General features: G+C 37.4%; 1 protein-coding gene across 3 annotated transcripts; it reads left to right on the top strand.

Annotated features, from left to right (window-relative positions):
- The first annotated feature begins 1,668 nt into the window (after positions 1–1,668).
- RELL1 (RELT like 1) lies at positions 1,669–23,325 on the top strand. 3 transcript variants are annotated; one of them, XR_004356961.1, is made up of 8 exons: positions 1,706–1,821; positions 10,564–10,803; positions 12,539–12,610; positions 13,859–13,916; positions 16,493–16,732; positions 17,390–17,592; positions 20,844–21,114; positions 21,671–23,325. XR_004356961.1 is itself a non-coding variant. In XM_032687110.1 (7 exons), exons 1-6 carry the CDS (start codon positions 1,734–1,736, stop codon positions 17,583–17,585), a joined length of 894 nt encoding a protein of 297 aa, XP_032543001.1. In that variant the 5' UTR covers positions 1,669–1,733; the 3' UTR covers positions 17,586–17,592; positions 20,844–23,325. The 3 variants fall into 3 exon arrangements, 1 of the variants encoding a protein (XP_032543001.1); XR_004356960.1 differs by adding an exon at positions 18,058–18,177 and having other exon boundaries at positions 20,844–23,325; XM_032687110.1 differs by having other exon boundaries at positions 1,669–1,821; positions 20,844–23,325.
- The last annotated feature ends 1,963 nt before the right edge of the window (positions 23,326–25,288 follow it).

Below are 25,288 nucleotides of genomic sequence, written 5' to 3'. Positions count from 1 at the left end.
CAAGTATCTAAACAATTAATAGTGCTCTGTCACTAGACTCAGAAAATGCTTATTCTCTGGTAAAGTCTTTTTCCGTTGTGCCCAAAACCATAAAAGACCAAATGCCCAAAAGCATTTTTACTTTTTGCTTGTCCACATGTTTATCTCAGGTACTGAATCACCATAATCTTTTAATATATGTATGTCTGAAAAAATTATTGTATAATAGATAGTGGCTACAGTTTGTGCCATGAATAGAGCTAACAGTCAAGCACAGAGGAAAAGGTTATTTCCTGAGCACTTTATCTTTGTCAAATGCATAAATGGTACTGACATACTATTTTTGAGAACCTAGTTTTCTGCATATTTTCTTTACTAGAAGACTGGGGGATAGCGGGGGGATGAAATGTGAGATGGAGTGATTGTCCCAAACAAGAAATTGGCAGTCTGGTATTGGGAATCTACTTGTGGATAGGTGTAGTCAGGGGCCAGTAAGGGTATTTTTGCACACAACGTTCGTGCCAGGTAAAAAAAACATTCAGTAATGTACCTGCATTTATAATCACTGCAATATTGTTTCTTAAATGCGTGGGTTTTTTCCTTGGGTATTTAACATGAGTAAAACTAACTAAATAAATTATTTAGATTAAAATAACTTATAGCATTTAAACTCTAAGCTATAATTGCCTGTGTCTTGATACAAGGATATGGCTTTTGTTTCCTGCTATGTCAGTAGAAAAGTCCAGCTGCAGTTGCTGAAATACAAAGTGGGCCAAGTTCTAAGCATGGGAGCTAGTTTACCAGACTATAGATCTAAACTGGAGTTCAGCCGTGAAGATGAGGCAAGTAGGAGCAACGTCCATGTGCACTAAGGGACTGTGAATGCAGGGTCACATTTTGGGTCACCAGAAGTGTTTCTGAACACTTGCGTGAATGCTGCCGTGGTGACAACGACTTCCACAGGGCCTGTGGCCCCTCAGGGCAGGTACACTGCTCTGCCCGTACAGTAATCAGCTCCAGTGCAGCTCTGATAACAAACCGGCCCCGTGCGGGTGTCGGGGGGCTCCGGTGAAGAGCGATTGTCCTCTGCCGTATCTCCTCAGCCCTGAGCCCTGCTACGCCGTGGCAGCGAGGAAGGTCCCGGCACGGTGAGCACGGCCACAGGGGGGGCAGTGACAGAGGAGTCTTGCCTGGCCACAGCTGAAACCCACTGTTGTCAAGGGAGACACCCCCAAACCTGCCTGGGTGAGAGGCTCCCCCACGGGCACCCCCCTGACGGTGGCACTGCACCCCAGGTGCTTTGCAGCAAACGACAAACGCAAAGCAGGAGTGTCAAGGAGTCATCTCCTTTAGGACACGATGCTCCGCGCCCATCTCACCCCCTCGCTGTGCCCCAGCGTTGATACTGCAGGGTTGAGGGGGCCGGGCTCAGGAAACCACGTCTGGGAGCTGCAATATTAAACTGCTCCTGAGAGCGGGGGTTGACCTCGGCGTAATCCCCGCTGCTGTGTGTAAGCACGGCCTGCCCCGTTCCCCAAGGCCGGGCCGGAGAGACCCGCACGCACCAATCACCCCCCGAACCCACAGGGCGGGCGTTGCGAGGCAGCACCGCCCCGGACCGGGTCGGCGGCCCCGCGCAGGCGCAGTGCGGGCAGGGCGCGCCCGGCGGCGCTGAGCCGGGCTGGGCCGCGCCAGGCGGGGCGGCGGCAGGGACGCCGCTGCCAGCGCGGAGCAGCGCGGGCGAGGCGCCGGGAATGGCTCCGGCAGTGACCGGCGGCGTTCCGCCGACTGCGCCATCGCTGGGCTCCACGGCTGCCTGGCTGGGCGGCAGCTCCGCTCTCGGTGGGTCGCTGCGGCCTCGGTCCTTCTCCGCGGGGGCAAGCTTCAGCCCGGGACCCCCTCGCTCCCCGCCGGCAGCCCCTGAGTCTCTCCGAGGGCTGTGACCTTGCTGGGCAGCGCAGCCTCTGCTGCCGCTCGGCTGACCCCGCTGCTTCTGCCGGGAGCCTCCCCGCTCTCACGGCCGGGGCGGGTTACGGGGGAATCCCCGGCATTCGGATCCGGCACGGCCGGGGTGCGGTGCCCTCCGCCCTGGCCCTCGGCAGCCCGGGCAGGCGGGCAGGGAGGGGGCTGAGCCTCCGCGGTGACAGCGGCTGAGGTTTCTCCCGCCTGTCCGCAGGGCTCTCGGGGCGGCCGCTCCCGTGTCCCGCTCGGGCGGGCTGCGAGTGCCCTCCGCGATCACAGGACTCTTTAGTGTCGCGACAGCCCCGGCCTGTGGATTGAGTAGTTGTGGCCACGAGTTGTGGGATAAAATAGAAAGAAAAGACTGTAATGAGCTGTATAAACTCGAGGCTGGCGACTCCTCCGAAGCTGATTTTTTTATTCCAGAATTGGATGTCTCTTAAGATAGAAGTATATTAATGAATTGTTTCTACTTCAGTCTCTCTCGTGAGTTTAAACTTGGCTTAGCGTTTGGATTTTAGAAGTTAAGTTGACTGTCACCCTTGAGAACTCCAAAGAGCCCTTGCACACATACGATCAGCAGAAGTTAGCTCAAAATTACATTTTTTTTGTTTATGTCTAACCCCAGCTGTTATGGTACTAATAATGTATAAGTGAAACTGAATTTGTTGCCTGTGTAGTCTGAAGTGCTTTTTTGTGCATTGGCTGTGCTTCTCAGACGTTAAAAATTGATGCTCATTTTTATCTGGTGGGTAAGTGTACCAGCCTGTTTCAGAGTAAACTTTAAACTTAATGGAAAGAGTTAAGATGGCCATACCTACTAGCAAAAAATTAGATAATAACTGTTTCTAGTTTCTACTTTTTCTGTGGTTTTTGTACATCTATATATTTTTTGGTGCAGGGCAGGTTGGACAGAAAGGTTTGAGGTATCTACCACCTGCTATTTGTTTTCTGAAAGCAAGAGGAATGGAAGGCTTATCATCCAGTCCATCCTTCTCTTTGGGAGAGTGGAAAGAAATAAGTACCACTAGGCATCTTGAATTTCAGATGTGTTGATTGGTAGCTAGTGCTACCTGAGGCCCTAATTCTTTTTTGGTTTTTAGGTTTTGTGTGCAGAGGCAAGAGCAGGAGAGGAGTTGTGGATTTTTCTTCTCTTCTTAATCATTACTCTCTTTTTTTTTTAACAGATAAAAAAATAATTTGTCCTTTGATGGTTGTTACTTCAGAATATTACTGCATGTTTCTACATGTTGGGATTACGCAGTTTGCCTACTACTGACATTTTGAAGAGAGTGTCAACAGCTGTTTTAGTAAACCAAAGGTTGTGTATTCATAGGCTTATACTGACTTTCTACAAGTGTTTATACTCAGGATTGCTCTATTGAGCTTGAAGGCAGTTAGGCTGGAGGACTGTTAGTATGTGATGTGCCTTTGTAGGATTTAATAATGATAGCAGCAATTTAGTCTGGTATATCTAGGTGAATAGAATCAACTTCTGCAAGCTAAAAGTTGACAAGAATAGCAAGAAATGTGAAACGTGTGAAAGAATTTTGTTCTTCCTCTGAGTTTGACATGCGGCTTGCTGTCAATGTGTCTGCTGTGTCACAAGATCACAGTATATCTCTTTAGAGATATACTGGTTTTGGTTAAAATTGATTTTTGGCTCCTGTAAACTAGTGAGGGTTGTTACCTTGTGTAAATGCATTGATATAATGTGCTTGGTAACATTGATTTAATGCTGCTCACTAGATGCTGATTGCACTTGTAAATTTATCTGTGATATGCAATAGTTTTAAGTATCTGATGTGTCCAGGAAGGATTGTACTTATTTTTTTAACAGCCAAACTGGTGAAGTGTGCTTTACTGAATGCACATGGTGGCTGTTTGCAGTGTGTGTTTTATTTGAAAATTAAAGTTTGAGGAAAAGTTTTCCAGCAGAAGTGGAAATGCAAAGCATCAATTCTCTGTGTTTTTGCAGTAGGAGCTATGTGCTGCTCAAGTAGTCATCGAAGCAATTACACCATAGGCACTGCAATTTTAGCACTGGTGAATAGTGAACGTGAGCTTTTTGTTTCTGTATATGTTTGTGCAGCATTATCAACCACATATTGTGCCTCACAAAGAATGGACTGAATCTCTGTTATTTCCCTTAATATTTCAGTTTTTCCCTTTCTGAACAGGGCAGAACTTCTCTAGATATTCTTAATTTATTTTTTTTTTCTCATTGAATTCTAAATAGTATCACATACCTTCATGGTGTGACTGTTGGGACTGGCCGGGTGACTGAGAAGATGATTTATTAGGTTTGGTCTTCCCTTTCAGTTCCTAACAAGCTCTATGTGGCAGTGTAGAAATTGCAGTGCTTTAAAATAGTTGAGAATTATGTGAATTATACAGTAATGCTTTTAGCTGTAGTTTGTTTGCTGTGAATAGGAGCTGTCCTTTCATAGCAGGTATCTCTTCTCTGAACCCCCACTCCAGGGTTTCAGAGAAGACTGCCTAAAACTTTTTGCAGACAATTCACTGTAAATGTTGATAGGGTGTGTAATTCAGAAAAAATTGGGATTAGTAAAGAACTTGTCAGGGCGGAGACTTACCTTTCAGAGTAGAATGCTCTCCTTCCAGACCCACTGCAAAATTTGCCCTCAGTCATAATTATTGTAATGACTTCAGTGAGCCGAAGACTCTGTCTCTAATGTAAGGACTTGTAGCAAGTTCCAGCCTGAGGTACTATGAAAAACTTACTGGCTTGTGGTCGTGAGCACAGTGTTGGGTAGCAAGGATGCTGCAGGTGGGTCCTCCCTGAGACTTGCTGTGTATGTCTTACTATCAGCATTCACAAAGTAGGTGCAGTTGGAATGTGCTCTAAAGAAATGTGGTTGATCCTTCTGCTCCTTTTCTTGAGATACTGCTTTTGACAAATCTAATGAAGGTTTTGAAGTCTGTTCTTAACAGCAATTCTTAATCAACCTTGCTTAACCTCTGAGGCAGTTGGCAGTGCTGTTATTAGTTGTCAGTATGTTCTTTCATCATGTGGCTTCCTTTTTGTCACCATGTTTCCTGCTTATTTCACTTATGGTTGTAGGTCTGATTACTACAAGGAAGCTAGAAGTTGAGCGGAATTCACAAACTTGTTGAATGTTCTTCTTCGATGATAGGTGGTTTTCCTTTGTTACTGAATTTATGCATATTCCCTGAAGTGCAATTTCCTTGAACAATAGACAAAGCAAGTGGTAGGCAATAGGTTTTCTTCACTTAAGAGTTTTTTCTTCTAGAAAATAAGTGTTTTTCAACCTGTTGTCTTTACTGACTTTTCTAGTTTGTCTGCTCTCTTCTGTAGCTACCACCTTACTAATAAGGCCGAGAAGCCCAAATGTTTCCTGAATATTTTTGTGTGTGTGTGTTTTGGGCAGTGGTATATTTTGACTTGTGATTGAAATTCCTTGTTATTTCATCTGCTTAGTTTTGCAAAAGCAATTTGACTGTAGCATTCACAACAGATAAATACTGTTTAAATCAGATAACTTGTAAAAAGTGTATTTAATTTGAAGGTGCATCAAACTGTTCTTATTCAATTTATTATTGGTAAAATAACTAAAAACCTGTATTAAATAAGTGCATGATTACCATCAGAGTAAATGAATTGCCTAGACGATTGCTCTGCTAAGCACTTGAATTAAGAATCTAAAAAATGAAATTCAACTTTGATAGTAGAAACCTCTACTGCAGCTCTAGTTAGGGTGGTTTACTATACGTCTGAATAAGTTGAAGGTACTGAATGAAAGTCTTTAGCTGATTTAGAACTTTCTTCTTTTAAGAAAATATCTACCATGCCTAAAATACCAAGAAATATAAGCTGATATTTAATTAATTTCACTAAAACTCAAGTTTTTAAAAATCAAGTTAGTTCTCCTGAATTCCTGAGAGTGAGGTATTTAGTGTGTATTTAGGAAATTGAGCTAATAAACAAGGGGTTTTTATTTTTATGCCTGAATTTAAAGGTAATTTAAAATGAAAAAAAGTTTTATTTTAAATGATACTTAAAATGAATGCTATAAATCAAAGAACACATCCAGATTGAGCATCCTGATCTAGTGAAGGTGTCCCAGCTAATGGCAGGGGAGTTTGGACTACATAGTCTTTAAGGTCCTTTCCAATCCAAATCATTCTGTGATCCATCCGCCTTAGATGTCTGGCCTGGAGGTAAGAAGTCTCACTAGAGTTTAATGGAGTTTAGAATGTACTTCCTTTAGAGCCAGGAGAGGATGAAGCGCTAAATGTGATCATCAGATGCCTTTTCCTTGCAAGGGAGCTGGGCTTACAGGCTGCCTGACCATTCCTGCCTGTGGCATTGCCAGCTTCATCAGTGCTTTGATGATGCCCTTCTAACAGTGTGTAGGTGTGCATGGTGAATTGAACTAGAGGTGATCCAGGTATGGAAGAAAGAAAAAGAAAAAAAAATCGCCAGAAAACCGCAAAAAAAAAGAATCAAAACCCGCCCATGGAAGCCATATCCTGTCTAATTATTTTGAACCTTAAGTGACTACTCTTTTCCTGCAGATGTGAGGACTGGCATGTCAGTGGTAAGGAGGGAGAGAAATTCATAAACTGGTGTTGCTACCGAGGCATGTTTTCCAGCTATGCTTAGCTGAGATGTTTGAGCAGATCGTGTGCCATATCTGAATATTTCATTTGTCTTGCGCTTAAATAGGTTGTATATGTTCATATTTAATTTCTTTAAATATTAATTAATGTTAAGACCAACAATAGTTTGTTTCTGTACACTGTGAGATTGATAGCTATGTTTCATTTTCATGCCTGAGAGCAGGGAATATGATCCTGTAACTCCTTGAACTTCATGGAGAAGAAAATAGCAAATATATATATGTACTTATTTTTAGCAGGTAGATTGCTAGAAAAATCAAATTCATAAAATGTAAACAAAGCTCTTTAAAAGGCATGCCATAAGATATAAAGGACATGGGCATAATGAGCAAAATCCAGAGTAACCAAATAGGATTCTTTATCAGTAGAGCAGAGAGAAGATTACATCATTGTTTATGGGCCACTTTCTGTAAATTAAACAATACAAAAATAAGTGGGATGTGCTTGAAGTAATCAGCTGGATGTAGATTATGCTTAGATTTAGTACAGAAGATTTAGAAAAATACAGTGCATTATTTTAATGGTTCATTGTATGTTGCTTATATAAGATCTAAACAGTTTTGATCTTTGTTATTAAAAGGATTTATTTTTCAAGAATCTGAGTAGGTCTTCAAGCAAGCTAAGATTAGGATTAAATATTTATAGAAATTTGTTGTGTGCTTTTTGAAAAGTTTGAGAATTGTCTATATTAGAAAAATGCAAAGCTTTGAGATAACTGTGGCTCATATTGGAGAGGTCCAAGTGATCGTGCCAAGTATGAAGTCTTTTGAAGTACATGCAGTTAAAACCAAGGGAAGAATAATTCTGCACCTCAGTCCAAGCAGAGTCTGAGATTGTGGTAGTAGGTAGTAAAGGAGGAGTTGTTCTCACCCTCTATTTGCATTGAGAAAGACAATAGGTGTGGAAGGTGAGCTGTTACCTTTGCAGGATCTTTAGCCATGCTTGGCAGGTAAGTTGTCTAGGTTAATCCCACTTTTTGACAGCAGGATGGAGTAGACCTCTCGAAGGTGCTCCCAGCTCTCTTTTCTGTGAACTCATAAAACCTCGAGGGGGAAAGGTTTGTTACATAGTATTACCTTTGCTTACTGTCTGCTCTAGCTTCATTCCTCTCCCAGCCTTGAAGACATTATAGTCTTGGTATATTTTTGGGGTCAGACATTATTTTACTAATATGGAGGGAATATGGTATTTAACTAGGATGGAGGGAATATGGTATTTAACTAGGATGTTAATAATATGTCTAGGCCATGTAAAAATTACAATTTAATGAAGGGTGAAATATCTTTTCATTAATGTACTAACTTTTTCCTCCTAAGTTCTGTTTCCTAAAGGTGCTGCAAAATTTTCTTGAACAGTTGCTAAAGTGGGTGAATACTGCCTTTGTGTCAGAGTAACACTGATTAGAACCAGTGTAAAAGTCTTGTCTGAGGTTGACTGTCTTTATATTTTACTTCCTAGGTAAAGAATAAGTAAGGACAGCCAATATTCAACTTCAGTACCTAGCATATATTCATTTTTAAGCCGCAAGAGCACATGGCATCTGAATTAGTAGCATGAGTTCAATTCATTATTTCCATTTTTAAGCACCACTTTAAATGTGCTGAATATTGCTCCTAAATATTTTCATTTAGATTACATCTTCAAGTAATTTTGATATGTAGACTGGTATACAATGACTGGTGTATAAAAATGCCAGGACAGCAAAACACTGAAGCAAATTAATTCCTTTATGAATTGACTTGAGCCAAGGAAGATTGCTATGGCTTGAACTTGTCATTAAAACCGTTGAATAGCAATGTGAGTTGTGAGAATGATGTAGTCTGATAATAAGCATAATGTGCCTCTGGGGAAAGGGAATAGGAATCATACAATGAATGATATAGCTGTGACTTGGGACATAAAATATATTGCTCATTTAGATAGGCAAGGCTTGGCTTTGCATAATGTCTAAGGTTTTTTAGGGCAGGCTGTGTAGGGTATTTGATAATGAGAGCTGAGTGCTTTACTCTGCTTGTTAGCAGCAAATATTTGGTGCGCCAAATATTTGATTCAGCTGGTTAGTTTCTTCCAGGATATTTTGGTTTGCCTTTGGTGAATTTTTACATCTCTGAACAAAAAATGAATGGCATCAAGCAGTTTATGGACTTTGTGTAAATGATGTGGTTTTATAGAACTGCTGTTGATTTAATGTTTTACTAGTAACAAGCAAAATGCCTTGCAAAGTTATTTGTTTCTTGTCGAATTTTAATGGGAGAGTTGGATTTTAAGGTATCTAAAGGCAACGAAAGAAAAGGCATGTACGCTTATGTATATAAACTGGTATGGTGAAGTATCCATGTTAATTTAATGTGTTTTTAAATGAAAAAAAGATTAGGTATTTTTTCCTGCCTAGTTCAAAAACTCTAAATCTTAATCCAGTTAGCTGACTAATCTGTGCTACAGAGTATTCGGTTGATAAATTATGAGTTTTTCAACATTCCTCTGTCAGGAAAAAAAGTGCCAATATAGGCACTGTTCTCCTTTTAACTTGCATATATTGCATCTATTCTTTGAGGATTTGTCTAGATTGTCATCACCTGTTGACTGCAGATGAGATTGTAGCTGATATGGTTTTTTATTGGTGTTTTATGTGTCTACAAGCAGTTGTACTAAATCATAAAACAGATTACATAGGAAGAAAAAGAAACAGAAAACAAAGAAACTCAAATTGTGTTTTCAGAAACACAGTTCTCAAAAGCAAAGAATCAAACCATGGTTCTTAACATGCAAGCATTTACATGTGTTATATATATTAGGCAGGCTGGAAATCTCAAACTGGGTGGTTTCTAATGGTTTGCTCTTTCAGAGGGTGCTGATGGTGTATGTTTTCAGTGGGTGTGTCAAGCTGATGGGGTTTCAGGTTGATGATTTAAAAATAATTATATAGAACTTTATACTTTAGTATTTTTTTAATAGAGTCATAGAATGATAAGGGTTGGAAGGGACCTCTCCTGCCATGATTTTTTAAATTTATTTGTGTATAACGACCATAAAAGTGGGCAAATGCTGAAACAGGTTGCCCAGAAATATGGAACGTTCGTCATTCAGGTGGAGCTTACCTGAGCAACCTGATCTAATCAGTACTGCTTTTAGCAACATTTGGACTGGTGAACTTCAGAGGTCCCTTCTAATGTAAATATTCTATACTTCTGGTAGTTCAAAAATCCCATTTTATAATGTGGAATATACATCTGTGAAATTCAGAGCTTAATTGACTCAAAAATGCTTAATTATGAATATACAGTTAGTGTGTGACTGTGCTGTAACTTAAATTCTTTGCACACAAAAATAATTCTCTTTCACATCCTGTTTCAAGTTTAAATATAAAATGGTTTCCAAATCTCAGACAAGCAAAGAATGAGCCACCTTATACTGTTGAGTAGAGGGTAAATGTTCTTTCTTTTGGGAAATCCCACTGTCAAGAAAAAAATTAACGTTGTTTCTCTCACACCTGATACTTTTTCTTTGCAAGGGTCAATACTAGATCCTGTATTTACTCACGTATTAGGGAAGGATCCACATTTTGTTGTCAAATTTTTATGAACTTAGGACTGGAGGAATGGTATGGCATTTTCCTTGCTGATGTGAACTAGGAACAATGGTTGTGTTATTCTTCTCTGATATATGCAAGCCCTCTATTTGAGATTACAAGCCTCTCAGGCTAGAATATTGTTGGTTCTTCACTGTTACAGAAAACCCACGATATTTCTTTAATGTATGTTAGACATTTGCAATTGTTGTTGAAGAGGGACTTTCTACTGCTGCAGGTGTACGTTCTCAGCCAGTAGAGTATGTGTTGTCCACGTCATCACAGAAGGTACATGGCATAGACACTGTGGGGATTTGGACATGCTTGTAATTTTCTAAATGCTTTCAAGTGATTTACAGTCTATAGTGATAACTGTTTATTTGTTTACATAGATGGAGAGGCTCCCCAGGTTTTGTCAATCCATGATTTACAGACAACTACTTTGACAACTAAAACTGATGGCAATGATGGCAAGACTGAACACCTAGAGTATATTGCCTTTGCTTTGGTTCCTGTTTTCTTCATCATGGGTCTTTTGGGGATCCTTATCTGCCATGTCCTTAAGAAAAAAGGTTATCGTTGTACAACGGAGGCTGAAGAAGTAGAAGAAGAAAAACTTGATGAAAAAATAGGTAATCAAGTCTAATAAACAAGTTCCTATTTCTGTACATTGCTACTGCTATGGAATAATTTATTGTGAGATTTCTGTCATTTCACTGTCTATATTTGACATCAAAGCAATATTAAGAAAAATATCTTTATTACTGTATGCCAGTTGGGTTTGATCTTTGCCAATCAAAACTAGCAGTGTTCCAATTTCCCATGCAAGTCCTTTAACATCAGTTAAGAGCTTACAGAGGGATCAAATTATCAGTATATTTGTTTGCAACTCCACAGTGCAGTTGGAGTCACCAGATAACATTTTGCATTCTACATGCTATTTACAACAAAGTATTAGTTTACATAGTTCTATGTGAGGAGTAGCAAAAGGCTGCCATTTAAAGCCTAAAATCTTAGTTTTATGTTTAGCAATCTTAATTTGCACCTGTTGTGCTGTCATGGTCATCTCTTCTTCTTATAAAACCAAGCCTTTGGACTGAATGGCTGCATTCTGTTTTAATGGAATGTCCACTTCTTGTAATTTTTTCTTAAAGATACCTTTATTTTTGTCCTAATATTTGTTTGTGCCCTCGTTTTTATGGTTCCTTGTTCTCATCTGTTCTTACTTGGGGAAAATAAAAGGGCATTATCACTTGGGGAGGGATATAGTAACCCAGTATAGCATTTGGCTAAGTAAAAACGAGCCAAGTCACTTGTAAATACTCTGGGCCTCTTCGTTTCTTTCAATTAATTTCTTTCAGTAGGTTCATAATGAATGTAAATTACAGTGGCTCTGTGGTGAGGGTAGAGCTATGTGGTTCAGTAATGATGTGTTGCTGTGTTCTTAAGCATTTACTGCCTGGGGCATGTGAGGAGTGAGTGGAACTGTTTGGTCTGTCAGTTCACCTGAGTGTTAACAGCAAGGGAAGCAGTAGGGTAGTGGAAGGGGGACATCACCTACATCTCAGTTTTGGGAAGTAGCTGTTTCTAAGTTACATTGCAGAGTTGCAGGTGTTAAGATGAAGCGTGGGTACAGAAATTTACTCATTTACTATGCAGTGAAAAATTTAGGATCTTGTCTGTCAAACTTGCCTCAATCCTTTAAATTTTTAATAAAGCTTTATAAAAATTATTAGGGAAGGGCAGAGTTGTGCCTCTTGGCAGTTCTAGTTGTCCCACTGATCTTTTTCAGCCTTTGGAAGTTATTCTGTGGAAGCTTTCAGTACTCTTAATGGGTACTTTCTATTCCAAAAGTTTTCAGATTTTTTTTTTCATTAAAGTAATCAGTTGTTATGTCCTTGTAGATGTGGTGAAAAACTTAAATTGAATTCTTGTCATATTAGAAGCCAGTAATAGCTATTTTAAAATAGTGACTTGAGACAGTTAAATGATCTGTTTTGTTTTGGTTTTTTTCCCCTAATATTAGGATTAGAAATACTGCTCTCTTTTTTGTCTCCCGCTTAGTAGCTACAGAAGGAGTTTTGGCATATGCTTGTGAAAATACCATGTTTATTTAATTCTTAGAATTTCTTAGAGCTGATGTATAGATCATAAACTTGTGTTCGTATTTTTTCCTGAATAAGGACTGAAAAGTCTTATTAAGCTTTTCCTCCATTGTGACAATAGATCTTGTCTTTTTGTTTTTTCATGTAGTTTCTTCTGGTGTGTTTGGTTTTGTTGTGGCTTTTTTAAAATTTTGTTTTAAAATAATTCAGTTCTTGAATCAGAAGCCCAAGATACTGACAACATATTTATTTCTTTGCACAGAAATGAATGAAACTATACATGAGAATAGTGACACTGTGGGACAAATAGTTAACTACATCATGAAAAATGAAGGTATAGTATTGGGACATTGAAGTTATCAGCCTTTGTGATGGTATTCTGTAACAAATATGTTTTTTTCAGATAATCTGAAGTGTGTGTTTTCAATTAATAATTGATTTGTTCATACTTAGCTCTTCAAAATTGCCTTCACAAGGCAAAACTTCAAGCAGAATAGGGAAGTTTTTCGCTTACCCCAGAATTATTTTGTATGGTAAGATAAGGTCATGCATTCCCTCATACTTTAACTGTTTGCGTATTTGTTTTTTTTTTTATTTCTTTGCTTCAACCTTTTGCTTTGTTTGTGAAGTAAAAGCTCAAAGTTGCTTTCTTAGTGTCAGTGTTTAAAGCTTGTGGAAACTTCTATGTTTTGACTAGATTAAACTTTTTGTCTTGAAGTGATTTTTGCAGTTCTTGTCTGATGAAAGGTTTGTGCATAAGTGAGACAATAGGGTATACAGTAATGGCATCTTCATGCGCTGTGTGTGCAAAGGAAAGGATAAAGATATGACTGAACAAATAAAATCATAGTTAAGCACCCCATGGAACACTTGGTTAGTTCAGAATGTATTTGCCCAATAGAAGAAACTTTTAGGAGACTGGATGTTTTTATAGTACAAGAAGCTTTAGCCTTTTAATTTTGTATAAATCAGAGTTCTAAGCATTGAACTGGCTTTGAGTTACTTCTGGATGAAGACTAGTCCTCTGGAAAAGTGGTATTTTTGGGTTTGTGTGTGGGGTTTTTGGGGTTTTGTTGTTTGTGGGGTTTTTTGTTCGTATGTTTAATTTTTTAAGTATTTTTTTAACTGTTAGGGTTTTGAGCTTGTGTATTTTTCCTTGAGGTTGGGATTAGGTAATTTGTGTGTGTTTGAGAATATGTGAGCAATAGATAGTGCTTGGGTGATAATTAATTTGCATTTTGTAGGGCTCACTTAAACTGGTATTCTTAATCTGAAGCTGCTTTAAACATGTGAGGTGATTCAGAGATCTTGTTTGAGAGTTCTGTGCAGACAGCTACGTTATATGGCTTGTACTGGGGTGGAACTTTGAACTGTAATTTTAGTAGCTTATGTTAAGAAATTCCCGTAGCATTATATTAACATTTTTTTTCTGTAATTTTCTCTTATACCTTTTTGGAGATGTACATAATGCAGTCATCTTTCTTTTAGATGAAATTTCTTTGAGGAACTTTAATTTTGCTTTTTCTTTTTTCTGAAGTTAGAGCCGTTCACTTTTGAAGAGTTCTGTTTATTCTCATTGCAGCAAATGCTGATGTGTTAAAGGCCATGGTAGCAGATAGCAGTGTCTTTGAACCTGAAAGGTAATTACTTGTCATTTTAATGCATGTTTCCTGAGGCAACTAAAAAGATACCCTTTCAAAGGATTTTGTTTCACAAACACTTTTAAGACTACATTGCTTGCTTGAGCTACCAACTAAGAGGATAGTACTTAGATTTTCTGTGGTGTCTGACTCCCTGAATTTTAGTATATGCCCTAGATTGGTGACTGGCAACTTCTGGGTATGTGTTCGAGGTGTGTGATACGGTTTTACTTCTTGTTGAGCTAAAGATTACTGGTTTGCTTCAGAGTGAAGTTACTTAGAAGGTGGCTTAGTCCAAAGCTACTCTGACTTGAAAGAACAGAAGCAGCACTTATTTAATTTGTGTGGATGTCAACTTAAAATAGACATCTCATTCTGTGTCTCTTGGTTTACTTTTTTCTTTGTAATTGTGGGAATATACATTGGCTGACCTATCTCTTACATTTTTTCACTGCACTACTATTTAGATAATTATGTAGAGAAAGTAGTTCAACCTTACAGATGCGTCATATGTGTCTAAGTATTTGTAGATGCATCATATGTGTAAAAGTACTTGTATCTGTACATAAGTACCTTTAACTATATATACTACTACTTTAAATCCTCTTCATTTGTAACCCTGTGTTCATATTCAAGGCAGAGAAGATGGAAGTTCAAGTAGTATTGTGTCACCTATAAAAAAAGTGGGAGTATGTATAGTTTTAGCAAAACAAAGTTGAGTATGCAGCCATTAATCACCTGTTCTAATGGTGAGAGTCTTGTTTATTGAAGAAAAAAAATTGAACTTATAAAAGGATTTTTTCTCAAGTATAAGAATTATTTTTAAGCTTCTGTGGTGCAGTAGAAATATTTGTTTGAATATTTTGCTTAGGCGTGTTTAATGTTATTTTGGGAGTATTTGACTATAGTTTCAGTGGTGAATTAAAATATGAAAAGTAAGGGGGAGGGAAAAATTGTTTACTCTTACAGAATTTGACAGATACTCCTAAAGCTTTTGTAATCAAGTGCAAATCCATGGTGTACCTAAGTTCAGTGCACTATAAAATAATTTCTAATTATAGAATAATAATGGCTGAGTAAAATCTGCACTTCTGCCACTTGAAGCCATTAGTTCCTGTCCTTGCTTCTGATGCTGAACAGATTTTATTTTTCTTAATAGCATTTTCTTATTTATTTGAAGACCATTAAATGTCTGCTGTCAATATTTTTATTTGGAAAATAAGCATCCAAGTAACTCCAGTCTTCTACAGCATGTTTTACTTCTTTAATTTGTTCTTTCTGTTCTCCTTTGGAGTCTCTTCAGTTTGTTAGTATTTTTCTTGAAATAACATTCCTAAACCTGCATAGTAGTATCAGCTGTGTCATGATTAATGCTGAGTAATGTAACTTGAGGTTCACAGGTTATACTCCTGTTATTTCCACTGTGAAGTTTGTCCTTAAGCAAGACCATGTTCATGATTCGTGTTTAGCTCATTATTATCTTTTTCTGAAGTGATCATCTGTCCAGTTGCTTTTTCATCTGGGTTTGTGTAAAGGTTTTCTGCTAAAACACTGAAAATTGTGTTGTCCTTACTGCAACTCATCCACTATTTTTAGTAAGATTTCTGTACATGAGTGTCTTTCACGCTCTCCTGTGACCATCGTAATTTCTTATCTTGTTGCTGTGAGTGATCTAAAGTCTGTGGGTACTTTAGCTATTCTTCTATTCTATTACCCAGTGAACTATTTAAAACACTGAATATCATCAGGACCAGAATAACCACACTCTGTATGTCTTTCCAGTTTTGTAGTAACTACTGATACATAACTTTGTGTATGTCTTTTTAGTTTTTTTTTTTTACAAGGTTTGCTACCTTACTCTACAGTTACTTCACCTTTCATGAACTCTGGTTTGCTTTAGGAGAATGTGTTGCACGACAGTGTCAAAATGGATGCTGAAGTTCAAAAAAGTACATCTGGTTTCAATCTGTGCTGTTTTTCTGTTTTAGAATAAAATTATATTTATTTGATTAGATATTCTCAAATGCCTTTTGGTGGTTGTATTGCTTTTTCTTTCTTTCTAGGTACTCAAATTTTATTTTTTCCCCTGAAACTAAATGATAAGTTCATTTCTTTTTGTCGTAGACATTTTAGTTTTGCCTTTTTTCAATATTATGGGACTATGCTTTTCTTCTGGGAGTTCTTTGAGATACTGTAACAATTCTGAAATACTTTCCATAGTTCTCCAAGTGTGAATGTAATCAGCCTATTGGATGTCTTCATCAGTATAAGTTCATGCAACTTGTTCTTTTCTATTTTAGGCTGATTTATTTTCTCTTCATTTCCTTGCTTTTTGTGTTAGTTTCTGTAATCACATGACTGCCGATGAATTAATTTCTGTAAGTGGTTTAGACTTCAAAAATATGGTATCAGAGGGAATCTTAAACCACACATTCTCACAAATAAATGATCCCTGAAAAAATTAGCTATTCACTAAACCTAACTGAAGGTTATATCTTATCTTTTTTTTTTTTTTCATTTTTAAGAAACTGGATTTTATAGTAAACATTAAATTTTCTTTATACATTTTCTTATAGCCCTTTATCTCCTACCTCTCCTGAGAGTCCAATGAGTCCAGGGACTCCTTTGTCACCTGGTGCTGTTCCGTTCAAGCACAACTGCAAAGCCCATCACTTCCATACTGTTGGAGGAGTGGTAGAAAAAGATGTTTGTACTCGTTGTAGTCACAAACGATGGCACCTTATAAAGCCAGCTCACAAATCTAAAGAGAACAGAAGAAGTCGTATTGGAGAAGTTACAGTCCTTTCTGTGGGAAGGTAAGCCTTAGATCATTTTGCTGTATACTTTTCTTAGGAATGCTACAGTGGCTGGTGTTGGATCAGATATCCATTGATTCAACTCTGTTTATAGCATCAGTGATTTTTTTTTTATACCCCTGTTAGTATTAGACTGAAATTATTTCTGGAAGAAATAAATCTGATTTTTTTTTAAGAACTATGTAAAAAGATGGAGATTTACTGTGGGTATAAATCCAGTGCTATTGCTCGATTGATACAGGCTAAAAAGAAACAAGGATTGCATGCATAATAAATTCCTCTGTTTCTGAATTTGATATTTCTCAAGTAAGTGTGAGCTATAGAAGCCACTTCATTCTCCTTGTTATTTTTAATTTCTAACTTATGTTGTAGTTCTCTTTGAAAATTACTGTTCTAAGAAGTAGGATGCAATCTGTGGATTCTACTTTAAAACAAAATTTCCTGAGAAAGTGTGATTCAGCAACAGTGAGTATTAGAAAGACATGTAGGTAATAATAGGAAGATTGCTCTGAAGTGAAGCAGGGTCTGTGTGGGTGTCTGCTCTGATGTCTAGTTCTTGAGACCTGGAAATTTGTTCCTTCCCGTACAACCGATTCTGAGAATGACCTAACTAATCTCTGGGGAAGTAAAACTCAATCTTTCTTTTGTTTCCTCAAGATTTCGAGTCACAAAAGTGGAGCACAAATCAAATTCCAAAGAACGGAAGAGCTTGATGTCTGTTACTGGTGTGGAGAGTGTCAATGGTGATATGCCTGCCACGCCTGCGAAACAAGAAGTGAGCGAAGCACCTGCCACGCCAGTGAAACAGGAAATGCAGGAGAGGAGAAGCTCAGAGAGGAGAAGCTCAGAGTAAACTGCAGGTATCAAATATTTGGAACTCGTATTGAAAGCATTATGTTGTGAAATACGTGAAGTAATCAGTAAAGTTGAAAATGTATCAGTTCCGTTTGAAAACTCATCTTTCAATTTCAAAACTCTCTACACAAGTTTGCAGAGTTTATATTTGATCGCTCAGTTAAAGATAACTTGGTAAAAGCTTATTTACCCACCAAGTTCTTACCTAATTGTTTTTTTCAGACCTTTTAATTAGAGTAGATGTTGAAATAAAAACTTTTTTGTGGAGGCGACATCACTAGTGCAGGAAATAAAACATTTGCGTATTAATTTTTGGCAATAAACAATGGCTCAGATTTAGTAGCAATGTGCTTATTACTCACACAAGTGCTACTGACAGTTGTATCCCTCGAATAACTTCTTCCCTGTGCTTGCTGCTTTGTATTGTGTGCTTATTTGAGGTGATTGCTTACTGGATACTTCTCTGATAGATCAGTGGAGCTTTGACTAATAACGATGGAGACATGAAACTGCCTGTATCACAGGGATCTAACTGAGCCAGGTGGTTGGGGTTTTCTTGTGAGTCATTAAACTTCAGTGAATTGCTTGAGGTACCCTATTGAGCATGTCAAAAACATGTCTGGCATGGTTTTGGAATGCAACCCTGACTATGTTGGATTTTTTAACTGTTAAGAATGTTGGGGAGAAAAAAACCCTGTAAGTTAATATGGTTTGCTTCTAATTGATGACACACTGATTGATAATATGAAGGAGAAAGGTGATTTTACACAACTGTGATTCAAAATTCAGACTTGACCCTTAAGGAAGAAAGGTTCTGGGGTGGCATAATAAAGGTATTGGATTTGAAGAAAGTGAACAAAGTGGACAGTGTTCTGTATGCTGAGAGAAAGGATAAAATTATGTTGTGTCAGCTCTGTCCAGTTTCAAACTCTTGGTAACTTCAAATAGGAGAAGGAAATGCACAAGAGGAAATTGGGCCTGTTTACATATGCAACAAGACTGAAACCCCCTCGAGTATCTTGAGATTAAAGTAGAGAGCTGGTATGCAATGGGGTTACTTCTTCCAACAATTGCTGGCAGCACAGGTTTGACTGTTAAACTAATCAGAGTGTATTTGCCTGGCTGCTGTGTCACATCGGTTTTTTGAACCGTTGCTATAGAGGAAGAAAGACTTGGAGGTGTGGTATGCTTCCAAATATTTAAAAGCTGTGGAGGGTAATGAAATAAATTGTTTTATTTGCTCAGTGGCTAAGAAGATAAAAATAGGCTAAATTGCAAGGAGGTAGAGTTCAGGTTTCAAAACTTAAAAAGTTGGAATAAACTATTGCATCTTTATTGCTGGACATTTGTAAGACCAGACTGGACAAATGCTTTTCAATACCAGTGTTTTGATTTTTGTTCTTTAACAAATTTTTGCAAGGCATAGCTGCCTAGTGGCTGCTGTTTCATTGTTTCTGTGTAACCTGTGAAGAATCTACAGATGTCAGTGAAAGGCAAACTTTACTCTTGGTTTCTCATTCAGAATTATGTCCTTGTGCTCGGGTTTTTTTTTAATGTTGGTGTTGTTTCTTTTTTATTTCTTCCCTTTTTAAAAATCAGTATCAGCTAAATGCAGTAGAAGATAACCTCTTTGTTCACTGGCTGCATTGGCATTTCTGTGCCCAGCTAATTGTTTTATTACTCCTATGACTATTGTTATTTCTTTTCTAGATGTCTCATGGTAACATCATCAGATTGTTTATAATACTATGTTTTTAAATGAAGGCAGGCTAGTTATCTTCTCTTTAAACATAAGAAATAGAAAGGAAGGGGCATATATGAAAAATTTCAGTGCATTTTGATTGGAAAAAAAAATGTTTTGAAATCACTCTAAAAATGTTTTGTAGTCCAGTTTTCTTTCTGATTTGTTCTTTCCTCTCCTAAATAAGAAAGCTTTTTCTCGTAATTACCTAAAAGTTCTACCATTACTATTTTAATCTAAAAATAAGTTGTTCTCTAGAGAGATATGATAGTAAAGCTATAAAAAAATTGTCCATCTATGGCAGCTTTTTATTGTAGAACCTCCCTTAGGATTAAAGTTTTGCCTCTTCTGAAAACAAATGTTCTAATAGCAGAGAAATGGCTCCGCAGAATCTTTTAATGGTCTCTCCAGTCCAATAGAGCTATTTTGTAAATCAGCTGGGAAATTAGCCAGCCTTTTTGATGTGTACTACAAAAAATAAACATCTTGCTTGAAAGGCTTTGATACTATTTACTAGCACAATTCTAGATCAGTTTTTGTCCACTCTCATGAAAATCTGTTCACATGTAAACAGGTACTAGTTAGACCTTTACTTAAACTACTTATTTCAGACTTCTAATAAATTATTGTAGCTTAATTTATTGAAACTGAACAGATAAGCAGCATTTAAGACTTTTGTGCCTCCAGTCAATAAATATCTGATTAAAAGCTTATAGTTCTGGTAAATTTGGCTCAAATCTTCAGATGCAGAGGAAGAAGGCAAACACAGATGTGTGTTTAACTGCTGCCAGAAAAGGTTTGTTCTGTCATTCGGAGGCAGTAGATTTGTGCTTTGTGGCTGACTTTAACCACTGTTACTGAGAGTTCCTGCATAAGATGGAATTCCTGAATTGGGCAGTCCCTCAGTGATGTAGTATTGCTGGTTGCTTGTGTTCACTGCTTACTCTCAAGTGCAGGGGTTTTTTCCCCTAAACTGACATGTTCTGAAGTGACCTTTGTAGTATTTCAGCTTATGATTACTGGCTGCATCATTTGAAGTTGTAGCATGTCTTCTCCATGTCTCCAAGGTCCATGTTCTCAGCAGGCTCCATTTCATCAGTAAAGTTTATTTAAAATATACGCAGTGGCACATAAAAGAAGTAGTAGATACACAGCTGATAGCTAAAGTCAAAACTTTTGAGTTGACCTCTTGCACACCCATTTTAAGTACTGGGTAAACAAACACTGGTATGCTGAAGCTGTGTAACATTTTCCATTACTAGTGCTTTGCACTGTGGTGTGATTTGTCAGTTTGTCCATGTGTTTGTCTGTTCTTTTCAAGAAAACCAGCTGAATTTTTAGTTTGTCTTTAGGATTTCACATGCTAAATGTGGAATGCACTGCAACCACTTCATGCAATTGTGGCTTTTTTTTTTTCCACTTCAGAGCATCTGCTAGCTTTTTAATTGGTGTGTTCATCCTAAAACTAATGTTGCTATTTAGGTTTATTTTTAGAATTGTTTTCTTCTCTTACAGGTGGAACTTTTAGAAGAAGCTTGTCTGTGAGCACTTTGGAGAAAACTGAAAACTCCCAGGAGATGCATACTATTTAAGGAAATGTATTTATGGCACTGCAGCATTTTACAGGTTCTGTGATGGCATTCATGCAAGGTTGAACACTTAATGGGTTTTGACCAGTAAAATCAGTAAGATTTAGACACTTAAATACTGTTGAGCTGTGTGGACATCATACCAAGTGGCTTCATCTTGGAAAGAAAGCATACATACCAGTTTTTGGACAGGAAAGGTAAAAACCTTATGAAGTCTTCAATTTTTTTTTGTACTTAGACAAACATTTCTAGTGAGCTCAATATTAAGAGGAATACAGTGACCCTGTGGATAAACTGCGTTCACCCCAGTGGTCCATCTGGATTTTTCTTCTTCTGTTCTGCCCACTCCAGAATTGACAAGTGTTTGCTGAGGATAAAAGCCAGGCTTTGAAGGATGAAAATATTCTTTTAATCTAACTGCTAGGAGCCAAGTAAAACATACAAGGAAATAATTATGTCAACCAAGTCTGCATCTGTGCCTTTAGTACATAAGCCCTGAAGCTCTGTGAAGGGTACTTCACAGCAGAGTGGTTCAGCTATATGCAGATGTTAAATTAAATTGTTGTTTTCCCCCACCCCTTACCTTCCCCTTACTACTTAATATAGGCCGAAGAGCATATTTTCCTGTGCAGTTAGATGAGCTCTTGGGAAGATTACTTTCCTCAAGGCCTGTTGTTCTCCCATTTTCTTGTAACTACTCACTTGTATTTGAAGAATACCTAATAGTTTTGCTTTTTTTTTTCCCCCCCACAGGTTCCTTATTAAGCTAAGGCAGCATATTTCAGCCCTTAGATAAGGATATGGAATATTTGGCATTAAAAAATTTATGGCGTATATACTAAAGTGCTTCAGAGTGGCTTTATTGGACTGAGGGTAGCTGTTTTCATTGGCACCAAAATCTTAAGCCAGTGTCACTCCCTTCATATTTTAAGTGTGACTTACTGCTAAAAATACCATGGTATTTTGATGTTAATTCTTTCTGTCTACTTATGATCTCTGCTTTGTCCTATTACTTGTTTTGGGGAGAGAAATCTCTGTAATACTTAGCAAACTTTTCTATGTAATAGAAACTGAAAAATAACATTTGTTCTGAGTGCCTAAGAATGTAAGCTCTAATGTAATGCATTTTAGTAGAGATTGCACTATATTCTGAGAACTGTAACTTAATCTGCTTTATGAACTCAATGAAAATCAGCGTATGTTTTTGAAATCGATTTATTTTAAATTAATACCTTCAATCTTTTTAATCTAAGTGCTCTAAACTGTTTCTCTTTCATATCTGAGAATTATGTTTCTTCATCAATTCATACAGTGTTAGCAGTCAGTGTGTACAAAGTTAATCTTGCTTGTGTATTAGATACTCTTGTGTCTTGTCAGGAAACATTAAGTTTTTCACTCTTGGTGAAAGCATGTGCTGCTGATGGTCTTCCTTTTACTTGTATCCCCAAGATATTGATTGGGCCTACTCAGCGATGCTATATTTGCCAAAAAACCACACCACTGCCCACCAAAACTTTGAAAATAATGTGTGTTTGTTTGTGTTTTTTTTTTTTTTTTTAAATTGATGTTTTAGAGATAATCGTCTGTCCTTGAGAAACCAAAATAATTGTTTGGCTAGGACCAGAACCTGAGTGTTCAGCATCCCTGCTCCCCTTAATTTAAACTTGGCTTATGAAATCTCTTCAGTATTTAAGTACAACATAAATACCAAGCTCACCTTACAGGCATACGTTAAGCTTCACTTGATTATTAGTGAGAAGAACTAATATTTCTAGAAGATGTAATTAGTATTGATTATAGTAGTTAGCTTTCAGTTTCCAAGAGATTGATAGCTATGAGTATAAAATGTTGCTGGGAAAAGGGAATACTGGGCAAAACCAAGCAGTTTCAAATAATTTTCTGAAAGGAATTACACAATTACAGACTGTTCCAAAAACTTTTTTTAAAAAAAAGGTGATGTATTTTGATACTGTATTTTGATACATGATGGGTTAGTACTGCAAATAAATTTGTCAAAAGGATGGAAGAAAGTTTAAATAGAAATATGTATTTTTTTACTTATTATAAAAGTAGTTTCTATTTTGATTCCATTGAAAATATGTAGAATAAAGGGAATGGAAAGATGTTGGATATGTAAAATGTTTACCTGTATAAAATGGTTAACTAAGGTATTATCAGATCTGATATGTTCAAGAATTAAACTTATGCACTGCTTCTTGAGTAAGAGAGGATTTAGAAACTGTGCCTGTTTCACTGCCTTTAACACTACACTGCTATTTTATAGGGGTATGGATATTGCTATATTAGTTTGCCTTTCTTAAATTTGCATATCAAATGTATTTTAACAAAATAGTTTATATACAACTTTTATACTACCAAGCAGTAAATAAAAAAATATTGATTCTTAAGCTTGCTTGTGACTTTCTTAAGCCTGTATCCATTGCATGGAATTTAATACAATCTTAATGTACAATGCAATCTCTTTGCATCTTAAGTTTTTGTTTATGGAGGTAGTAAGGTTAGGTCATTGTGTGATGTACTTCAGAGCAGTTTTATTTTCTTCAGAAAGGACAAATATTACTTTAGTTCCATGTATTATATGGAAAAGAAGGAAATCTATGCTTTAATCCAAGCTGGTACCCGATCAGATTAAAAGTATCAAGACTTTTAACTTTTTATTATATTTGAGATTAAGTTTTTAAAAAATATGCAACATTATTCTCAATTCTTTTTGTAAGGTAGGGAATGAAAAATCACAAATGACAGCAAGCTCTTGCAGTTGTTTCCTCTCAGCCTGTGTCTTTCTGTGCTTAATTTATTACATTATGTTCTCACAGATGACTGATCTGTAAATGGCATTAAAAATGGGTTTTACTGTATGAATAGTGAAGGAGACTTGAAGCAAGTTGTTATGGCTATCTGAGATGTAATTATCAGTGTACCATCCTGTTTGCAGGTTTGGGTTTTCTTAATTTTTTTCATTGTTCCTACCTGTATCACATAGGGTCTATTTTCAGCTCTGGAAATTCAACACACTTTGATTCTCATTTTCAGGGATTTTTTTCTTTTCTGTTTCTTTTTTTCCTACATAAGAATTCTGTATAGTACACATTTTTTATTAGGTATGTACATATACTGAAATACAAAAGGATTGCTGTTATTAAAGTTTGAGAAATTCTGTTATAACTGGACTGAAACAGAGAAGTCCTCAAAAGAAACACGAAGAATTTTTTTCCAGATGGATTTTGGGTTTTTTTACATGGATTAATACTTCTGTTACTTTTCCCCCAGTAGAGACACTTTATATTTTTAGTAAAGCATTATTCCAAAATTCAGGATTCTCCCTCATGCTGCTGTAGGAAAACAGTCCAGGGAGCTACTTCTATGTTTAATAATGTCTGATTTTACTGGTGAAGATCACAGAGCCCATGTGCAATGCGTTTTTGAAACATGGTAAGGATTAAAGCATTTCTCTTGCTTCTGAATCTCTTTGTAGAACAACCTCATTGGACAAGCATACTGTGCCTGGTTTCTCCTTGCCATTTTATTTCTGAACTATTTCCCAGTTTGTTTTTTTTTGACAAAATCAGTACCATATATGGTCCCTGTACTCACAAGTGTGTCGTGTGTCGCTTGGTGAAAGATAGTGTTACTTCAGCCAGCTGGTGTCGTTTTGGGGGAATGCTAAAGCACAAGTGTTTGTCTGTGTCCTTCAAGTCTGCAGATGGTTTTTACAGCTATGCAGTGTTTGTAGAAATGAACTCGGGCTCCAGTATTCCTGAAGAGTGTGTGTGTACAACTTAGTGGGGAGCATTTTGAGCCTGCCAGAGAGATGAGGCTGCTTGTAGGGCTCTGTAGCAGAAGCAAACTGAAAGGCACAGAAGAGGGAAATGGGCACTAAGTGTGATAAGAAACAACAGGAGAAAAGAGTGTAAAATAAATTTCTTTTCTGCTTGTTTGTTCTCCCCCCCCCCCGCCCCAAATGAATTGAGCTTGTACAAAATCATGTGGGTTAAAAAGTGCCTTTTAATGAGATTATTCCTTTCTGGATGAGAGGAGGACATGATTTGGTAGTGCTGAAAGTGCCTACTGGGTTGGAATATGAGACTGTCTCTTACGAGGAATTAAGTTTCCTGGATGTTTAGTCGTCGTTGAGTACTCCCACTTGTGCCCCAAATGTAGTCTGAAGTGTAAATCAATTTGTATCTATTAATTTAGGGTTTCTGTGCACTTTAGACCTGTTCTTTCCTTTTCCCTGCTAAGTGTGTAATGCTACTGCTAATGAGTAAACAAGAAAACAGAGTGGTTAAGCCTTGGTTATCTAATATTAATGAACAGTATGTAAGACTTGGACAGCTAAAGATGGATTTA

The sequence above is a fragment of the Chiroxiphia lanceolata genome, chromosome 4 (genome assembly GCF_009829145.1).
Source record: "Chiroxiphia lanceolata isolate bChiLan1 chromosome 4, bChiLan1.pri, whole genome shotgun sequence".
NCBI classification, from domain to species: domain Eukaryota; kingdom Metazoa; phylum Chordata; class Aves; order Passeriformes; family Pipridae; genus Chiroxiphia; species Chiroxiphia lanceolata.
This window is presented reverse-complemented; position numbering and strand designations above follow the sequence as displayed.